General features: G+C 39.7%; 1 protein-coding gene across 5 annotated transcripts in view; it reads left to right on the top strand.

Moving 5' to 3' along the window:
- The first annotated feature begins 1,109 nt into the window (after positions 1–1,109).
- Positions 1,110–9,146, top strand: part of LOC131421879 (centromere-associated protein E-like) — a 79,474-nt gene continuing 71,437 nt past the window's right edge. For all 5 annotated transcript variants that reach the window (XM_058568791.1, XM_058568788.1, XM_058568789.1 and 2 more), the window contains exons 1-8: positions 1,110–1,199; positions 2,496–2,587; positions 4,610–4,699; positions 4,818–4,936; positions 5,589–5,708; positions 6,155–6,236; positions 6,397–6,464; positions 6,542–6,607. In XM_058568791.1, the coding sequence (XP_058424774.1) occupies positions 1,144–1,199; positions 2,496–2,587; positions 4,610–4,699; positions 4,818–4,936; positions 5,589–5,708; positions 6,155–6,236; positions 6,397–6,464; positions 6,542–6,607 (693 nt within the window). In that variant the 5' untranslated portion in view covers positions 1,110–1,143. The remainder of the gene's footprint in view (positions 1,200–2,495; positions 2,588–4,609; positions 4,700–4,817; positions 4,937–5,588; positions 5,709–6,154; positions 6,237–6,396; positions 6,465–6,541; positions 6,608–9,146) is intronic.

The raw sequence follows: 9,146 nt of genomic DNA, 5'->3' as shown, positions 1-9,146 counted from the left end.
AGTGTTTCATTGTATTGATAAAATGCCAACCACTTAGTCCCATGTTTACAGGTATTTAATGTATTTTCAGTCATTTGCTACTGTAAACAACGCTGCAACTAACGGCCTTATATACACGTCCTTGCACAGTCATTCAAATATATCTATAAATAAATTCTTAGAATTGCTGGCATAAAGGATACACTTGCCTTTCATTTTTTATTGATATTGTAAAATTACCTTCCAAAATAGTTTTATTAAATCAATAGACTTTTTTACTCCTCTAAATAATCAACAATTATTTAGTAACTGCAGGTCATGTTTTTGGTAAGGGAAAGGAGATAATTCTTGATGCTTCTTAAATCAACTAAGAAAAGGACTGAAAAAAATGAAATTTCCTACAGAAAATGTTAATACTTTACTGTGATACATATTTAAAACAAAGGAAAATCAAGCACTATTTCTGGGACGGAATTTAGAATCACTTTCCCACTTCTGCTAATAAAAGTTTCAGCTCATTACTAAGAGAATTTTTGCACTCTTCAATAATTCTTTTCCTAAGTCAATATTTTAGGAACTCACAGCTAATGAAAACAGGAGTTTAAAGAAAAAGAAAGAAAGAGGAAAAACCTAAAACTCAGAGTTTCTAAGGAGCACAAGATTCTTATGTTTCTGGGCTGGATAGTGACTTTCAACTCTTGTCGTTGGAGGTTTTTTTAATTAAAAAAAAAAGTATCATTGTTTAAAGGTCGTAATTCTGTTTTGTTAGTGAAAACAAATTCTCTGCCTTTTTCCTACAGATTGCAAACTCTTTAAGGGTAGGGTGAAGGATAGTATTTGTAAATGGCTGTCTGCCCGTCAGTGGCTTTTAGCAGATGACAGCAATTTCTGCTATTACCAGGATAGCCGCTCTCTGCGACCCCTATCCCGCTCTCCTCCAGGCCCTTTAAACCCCGCTCCACCCGTTATCCATGCACGCGCCGGCCTCGCGCCCCCTGCGCCGCGACGCAGGTGGAACGGCCCATGACGTCACGAGACCGCGGCCCAATCAGACGCGGCGTTGGGGAAATTTTAAACTTTAAGGCGGGGAGGCCCGGCGCTCCGCAGCAGCTGCAGCGCGGCGTCTGGACTGCTCCCCCTTCGGCCGGCAGGACGGCCGGCAGGATGGCGGAGGAGACGGCCGTCGCCGTCTGTGTGCGCGTGCGGCCTCTCAACAGCAGGTAGGCGGGCCGACCCGGCCAGGTCCCCGCGGCGGGCCCGAGCTGAGGAGGGGCTCCTCTCCGCCCGTTGCCCGCCGGCCGCCTGGTCTCTCGGCCGTTCGCAGCCTCTGCACGGTTTCCTTCTCGGTCAAGTGACGGGGAGGGGTCGGAGGGTCCCGCTGTGGGATTCGCTTGACTCCGCTGTGACTCGGGCCCCGCGCACCCCGCGGCCCTGCCCCCGCCCGCCGCCGCGGCGCGCCTGTGGGAAAGAGCTTCCGGCGCGCCCCTCGGCTGTCTCCCCGTCTGCCGTGTCCTTGAGAGCCGGGCGAGTCTGTCTTGTTGCCCTGGGTTCGGAAGGCGCTCAAGACTTCGCTCAGTCGACGACTGAATTCAGCATTCGGAATGTTGAATGGCTACTTTTATCAACATTAAATTTTCTTTTCTTTTTTTGGTAGAGTGTAGGCACTACCATCGTTGGCCTGTGGAAGGGGAAGAAGTGAAGGCTTTTGCTTGTCTAGTCTCTGCCCCTCCCCCAGAACACTAAGACGTTTTTGTGTTTGAGAAATATGTGTTAAATGTTAGAGTGTTTAATAAACGAGAATATCAAGGTGAGGAATTCCCTGTTTTTTAGGAGCTCATTATCTAATGCATTAGAAGACAGCTACATAAAGAAACCATTACAGTACATTGTGACAAGTGCTATGACAGGCAGGTGGAGAGTGTTTGCTGGAGGGGTTGTTAGCCCTTCAGTGAGATGACAGTGTGGGAGAGGGGCAGGGCTGGTATCAGGAAACTCCTGACACTTTTCAGGAATGAAAGAATCGTTAAGTTACTTGTTGGAAAGGTAAGCCAGGGTATTCCGGGCACAGACAGATTGAATCTGTTATCTTGGGGGAGCCTTCAGATAGTTGATTTGTATGGAGTTAGGGTGTATATAGGAAGTTAGACGAAGATAAGATTGAAGAGAGAAATAAACGTGATCCGAGTCTCATGTGCCATATTAAGGATTTCAGATGGTTTTGAAAGATGTTAAGCAGGAAGGACCTAATTGGAGTTCCATTTGAATGTCTCTCTTCAGCGGCCAGTGCTGGGTAGGGGGATGGGAGTGGAGAGCTTCCCAAGGAAAGGCCCATGACAGGGCAGGAGTTAAAAGCACCGACCCCTCAAAGGGGGACTTTCCACATTGGTCTTATATATAGTATAGGTCATTACCATCTTTTGAAATATTCTTCAGAAGATAAAATATTTTAAATTGTTTTTCATGTAACATGACTTCAAAAGAAGTTATACTAAAATGCACTGTTTTTATTCTTTTAGAGAAGAAGCTCTTGGAGAATATACACAGGTTTACTGGAAAACGGACAATAATGCTATTTACCAAGTTGATGGAAGTAAATCCTTCAATTTTGGTAAGCTTATAATAGCATCAAAAGTTAACGTTTTATCCTTTTCCTATTAAGAGTACAAAAGGCTTATCAATAATACTGCATTTGTCATTAAAGATCAGACTAAGCCTTCTGTAAACTACTTCAATGAAAATTTTAAAAAATTGTTCATCCATCAGGTATGATAAGTAAGATAATAAATTGATATTTAAAACACAGTTATAGTCATAGTGCCTTATGATTGAAACTAACATTTTTCCTCTTATTCGTTAGTGGCCTAAGACTCCGTAAGCCCAAAATATGTTGCTTAATGTCAAGTCATCTTTAAGATCCTTCAGTTTGGTATATTCTTTCCACAATTATTTTCAAGAAAATTCTTTACAGAATCAAGAGTGAAGATATTCCTTCTTTGCTTGAATACAGCAGGGACCTACCGCCACTTTCGTGGAGCTTATCATATGGTGGGAAGAGAGGCTTTCAACAACTAATTACGCTCGTGGTGACATAGCTTTGTGAGAGTCTATAGCAGGGGGTCTAACTAGCCTAGGTGTCTGAAATGGTACCACTTACCCTGGGGCCTGCAGGATGAGTGAGAGCCAGCTAGGAGAAAGGGACTTGGAGGCCCTCAAGGTTGGCTAGGCTGATTTGTGTGTTGATTTAACACGTATATATAGTGCTGACAATGTGCCAGACGCTGTGCTAAGCACTTCATATATATTAACTCATTTAATCTTCCTAACAAGCCTGTGCGCTAGGTACCTTCCCATTTTAATGAAGAACTGATACGCAAGTCACACAGCCAGCAGATGGAGGAGTCAGATCTAGCCACACTACCATGCTGCCACTTAGGGACCATAGAGCACAGTGAGGTCCTCTCAGCAACCTTAGGAGTACAAGTGCTTAGGTTGTCGAGTTAGTGTTACACTAGAAAGCCAGCATGTAAGGCTTTGGAGCAAAGATGTATAGAATAGAAAATGATTCCTGGTAAAGGACTATTTGATAGTATCAGCATAATTTTTAAAAAGGTAGGACGATATGGGCCAGAGATTAGAAAACCAAGAACAAGGGACACACAGGCATTCAGACTCAAGTACTACAGGTTCTCAGTGGCCGTGCCTGCTCACAAAGGATTTGGACTCACCCATCTGTCTGAAGCAGCTGGCATTGAGATCTGAATCATCCTGCCATCCCTCCTTGCTATGAAATCAGGATCCCAGCAGCCTTCAGATGGCACTTTAGTTTTCCACATGGTTCCTACAAGGGCAGATAGGTGGTCGTGGTGTGAGCAGTGTGATCATTGAATTTCTCAAGACGGTCGGTACATTTCCCTCCTGATTTACAAATCGATTCTTGTAAGCTTTCTAATGTGAGGCCACCACTGAGAAAGTGGCCCATTGCTGCGCTAACAAAAGCAGAGACCACATCCTGGACTAGTGGATTCATCAGTGCAAATGCTGCCCTAAACCCAGCCTTCAGCAGCCAGCCAACTGGCTGTTTTCTGTAACACCTCAGCTTCGTTCGGTACTTTTCTTCCAAATGTCTGCATTTCCTGGTTTAGTTTGAGCCAGCCCTTCTTGCTAGATGTGTTATAAACACTAAAATTTTTCAAAGAATTGTAATAGTTCACATTTCCTAAGTATTAACCATATGTTCACAGAAACTTTATAAGGAAGATAATATGTATTCATTTTACAGGTTAGGGAATTGAGGCACAGAGACATCAACCACCTTGCCCAAAGTCACACAGCTTGTACGTACTTGCAGAACCAGGATTTGCAGACAGTCTGATTCCAGACCCCCACATTCAGCCACTATGCCTTACTGCCTCTTGAAAGCACATAAGATAGCTGACTTGTATATTTTTGTGTGAGGACCAACACGTTTTACCTTATAGAGAAGTGTATTTTCAGAGGAGAAATTGAAGAAAATATTGTGACTTAAATATTTTATCATACCATATCCTGACAAGTTTATTTCTTTGGGCAACTACTAATTCAGAATGACAACATAGTTGATTTGTTTGGTTTAACTTTCTTCTTTTTTTAGATCGTGTCTTTCACAGTAATGAATCTACTAAAAATGTGTATGAAGAAATAGCAGTACCAATCATAGATTCTGCCATACAAGGCTACAATGGTTTGTATTCACTGCAGAAACATTGTAGTTAGTTTTGGGTGTCTGTTCAACAGTATTGATAGTTTTACACACTCTAGATTCATTTTTAATCTTGCGTGTGTCTGTTTTGTTTCTGCAGGTACTGTATTTGCCTATGGGCAGACTGCTTCAGGAAAAACATATACCATGATGGGTTCAAAAGATTATTTGGGAGTAATACCCAGGGCAATTCATGACATTTTCCAAAAAATTAAGAAGGTAAGTAGCTAAATTTCTAGTACATACAGGTAAAAGTAGTAATCTCTGTCATGAGGAAAGGAAGTTAGGTTTACAGTTCTCTTGATTATCCATAGGAAAAGAAGAAAGGCATAGCATAGATTTCACTTTTCCCCACAAAGTTACTCTATAGAGCTTAAAGTTCTTTCATTCTTTCCCTTGCATTCTGAAGCAGTAATATGCCTACCAAAAAGTGGGCATTGAGGAACAAGAAGTCTCATCACTGCCTTTGAAGAGCTGCCAGTGATCATTTAGGAGCAGGACTTTAACTAATCAGTTAAGGCTGGTTTCCAATTCGTTTTTTCGTTTCTATTTTAATGATTTTTAATGTTCTTATTTGAACATCTGTTGGTAGGGTTCTATTTTTGAGCTTAGAGAGTTGGGCTGGGCACTTTCCTTTTCTAATTCTGTGATAGTATACTTTTCATTATTTCTGAAACAATGCTTTTATATTTTTATGTTTATTTTTGTCAATATAGAACCACAGGGGGTTTTTTTTGTTTTGTTTTTTGTTTGTTTTACAAAGATAACATCTCAAAGAATATTTTAATGTTTAATATGAGCACATATGCATTCAGTATTAGGTTTTCATAATTAGATGATCTCTGATGTTTTTACATATCTTTTCTTCTAGTTTCCTGATAGGGAATTTCTCTTACGTGTGTCTTACATGGAGATATACAATGAAACCATTACAGACTTACTCTGTGACACTCAAAAAATGAAGCCTTTAATAATTCGAGAAGACTTCAACGTGAGTAACAGAGTTAACAGAGTGGCTCAACAAATAGACTGACTTAATGGGGTTATTGTTCACGAACATTTACCTTTAATTTCCATATTTTTTAAAACGTCTCCTGTTTCTATGATTTGTTTTTTGTTTTCTTTCTTAAATGTTTATAGAGATCATCTTTTAAGCAATATGTATCGTTTTTAAATATTGACAGCTGTAATATTTTTGTGTAAGTGTCTACAAACAACAAGATGAAGTATTAGGTTAGAATTTGTCATGCTTTGGTATAGGAAATAAATTGTAAATATCGTAGGTTTACTTGTTATTTTTATACGGAGTAATAGTCCCCGTTTTCCACTTTTGACTTCCACAAATGAATGCTATAGTAGTTTGCACCTTCTTTTTGAGATGCAAACTTCTAAGTGACTTCTATTTCTCTGCTCTTCCCATCATTAACCTTGTTTCAGAGGAATGTGTATGTGGCTGATCTCACAGAAGAAGTTGTTTATACACCAGAAATGGCTTTGAAGTGGATCACAAAAGGAGAAAGTAAGACTTTTTGCTATATTTCTTGAAAACACTTGTAAAAACTATTCAATTGAATGTATTTAGGCTTCAGATCACACTTTTCACTTTTAAGCTAAAATAAAAGTTAATGTTTTTCTTTGGATTTTAATATATGCAGCTGAAATATGACTCATTTTTACAGAGAACAGACATTATGGAATTACAAAAATGAATCAAAGAAGCAGTCGTTCTCATACCATTTTTAGGATGGTAGGTAATATTCTCTCTGCTTGGTCTTTCCAATTAAGAATACACTAATTTTTCTACAAGTTGCCTTTTCTGTCTAGATTTTGGAAAGCAGAGAGAAAGGTGAACCCTCTAATTGTGAAGGATCTGTCAAGGTGTCCCATTTGGTGAGTGTTGATGAACCATGATGATGTACTCTATGGGCCAAAGCAAAGTTTAATTCAGCTGCTGGATGTTTGGTTTCATAAGAACTGTTAACTGAACTAAATAGGCAAAAACATCTATAAATCGGTAGTTTATTCTCATCAGTAGCGTGAGGTTACTAGTTAAAATGCAAGAAGAATTCAGGGGATCTTTCTTCCTGTTATGTTATGGCTGCCATCTCCTAAAATTTAGATGTAAGGACTGTAGGAGTTGAGACCTTTCCTAACCAGTAATGAAAGAGGGTTTGGGGTTTGTTTTTTAATTCACATTTTAAAGTTAAAGTAATTTTGGAATATGGGGATTTTTTTTTTTAATTTATTTAGTCTCAGCCAATAGAATTGAGACTTGTGAGATCAACAAAAACCTAGATGGGTTGGTTAAAAAATAAATCACATGTTCAAGTTCATTTTTAAGTACAATAAGAAAATACGTTTTATATGATAAACACAATCTTTTAGACTGTAAATCCCTTGAAGAGAAGAGTGATATCTCATAAGTCTTTGTAGCCCCAACACAGCGTATGTAGTTTATATTCAATACCTGTTTGTTGAATAAGTGAATATAAGCATTATGTAAACATTCCTTCTTTCCACATAAGTAAACCTCTTATTTCCTTCTTGCTGCACTGTATCAATTCTCTCTTTTTTGTGCTTCCTTCCTATTCCTTACCATTATTGCTTTATTCTCTGTCTTCAAGGCCTGAATTCTTTAGCTTGATGTGGGATATGATTTAAGATTATTCTGTTTGATTTGAAAACTTCAGGGAAAAAAGTAATAAATCTATAATATGTTTATTCACTTTTAGATTTTGAAAAATCAGAGTCTTAATTAAATATCTAATTCTAGTTCATCTGACACAGTATAAAATTTATTTTAATAGACTAGTGTTGCTTTAATTCAACCATGAAAAACCCCACAAAACCTAACTTCTGTTTTGTTTTTCAAACATGACCTGTGATATTTCACTGTAATTTTAACTTTTCTCTTAATAATTTAGCTTTAATACTCTTGACATATTCAGTGATATATTTGGTGACTTCTCTCATGTTCTTGGATGCTCTATCACCTAGGGACCTTAGCTACCCTCCAGCCTCCCACTCACTCTAAGTATCTTCTTGGAAAGAAGTCTTCCCAGAGAGTCATGTTCTGGCTCTTTGAAAGGGTCCTTTGTTTGAGTGTCTCCTGGCCTTTCTGGGAGGATAATATTCAGGTTCTCTTAGCTCTGCTCCTTCTCTGTTCCCTTCTGTGACTTCTTTTCCCTACCCTCCTAACAAAAACACAGGAGTGTTCTGTGGCCTTTCTTACTTCCCATGCTTGCCCTCTGACATTATGTTAGCATTTCTCTTTTGATGACAGCCCAATATTTATTTTATCTATTTTATCTAGAGTCTCTGAGTTCTAATTCACATCTTCCTAAAGATTATTATAGCTGTGTGTCCCACTGTTATCTCAAACTTTAGTGTGTCTAAAACCAAGTTATTTCTTCATACTGTGGTGCATATTCCTTTTTTCCAGTAGTACCAGCGTTATCCTGGTCGTCTAGGCTAGAAACCCAAGTGAGTTTTGCCTCATCTTTTTCTGCCTTCCCTTTTGTCCCATCATCGCCGTTTATAATTGATTCCACCCTTTAGCATTCCGCTGGTGTCATACTCAAGTCCTCATCTCTCTTGAATTACTGTATCATTCCGCTGGACCTGGCCTCCATGACCTGGTTTTCCTTTCTCAGTCCGTTATGCAGATTTCTAATGTCACTACGCATCTGTTATGTCACTTCCTTGACAAGATCTGCCCACTCTTAACCAGTCTGTCTTGATGTCCTTCTGCTCCACGTGAGCTCCTCTCTTAAAGGGAGATTGGGCTTCTTGGTGTCTTTGAACACTCATGCTTGTTCCCATCTTTATACCTTAGTTCATGCTGCCTTCACCACCACTTCACCCCTTTATTATGTATCTAGGTCACCTCTGGTGGATACTGTACAAGAGAGGTCAGATTGCTTTGCACGTTTTAAAGAAAGAAGTGTCTGAGAGAGGACTATAAAGCAGAAGTGTATAATGACCTGCTTATCCCTGGAAGTCGCCACAGAGAGAAGTAATTTAAATCTCTGACTTCCTTTTAATGCATTAAGAATGATTACTGAGCCTTTGCCCTGTTCTGAGCACAGTACTGAGCTCTGAGATGAAAGGAATAGAGAAGACATCCCTCCATAATTATTGTCTCCACTGCAGCCTCTCCAGCCCAAGCCACTGTCATCTCCACTCAGATTCCTGCACCACCCTCCTGACTGGGCTCCCGCTGCCACTCTCGCCCCTCTCCAATCCATTCTCTACGTGGGGGCCACAGGTAGCCCTTCAGAAAGTTAAATCAAGACATGTCACTCTCTTGTTAAAGCCGTCTAATGGCTTCATTGCATTTAGAAAATCCAGTTCTTACCCTTGCCTAATCTGAGCCCTTCCTACTTCTCTTACCTGGTCTTGTCCCATCTCCCCTTCACCAACTTTGCCA

This window comes from Diceros bicornis, chromosome 25, assembly GCF_020826845.1.
Source record: "Diceros bicornis minor isolate mBicDic1 chromosome 25, mDicBic1.mat.cur, whole genome shotgun sequence".
Taxonomy (NCBI): domain Eukaryota; kingdom Metazoa; phylum Chordata; class Mammalia; order Perissodactyla; family Rhinocerotidae; genus Diceros; species Diceros bicornis.
This window is presented reverse-complemented; position numbering and strand designations above follow the sequence as displayed.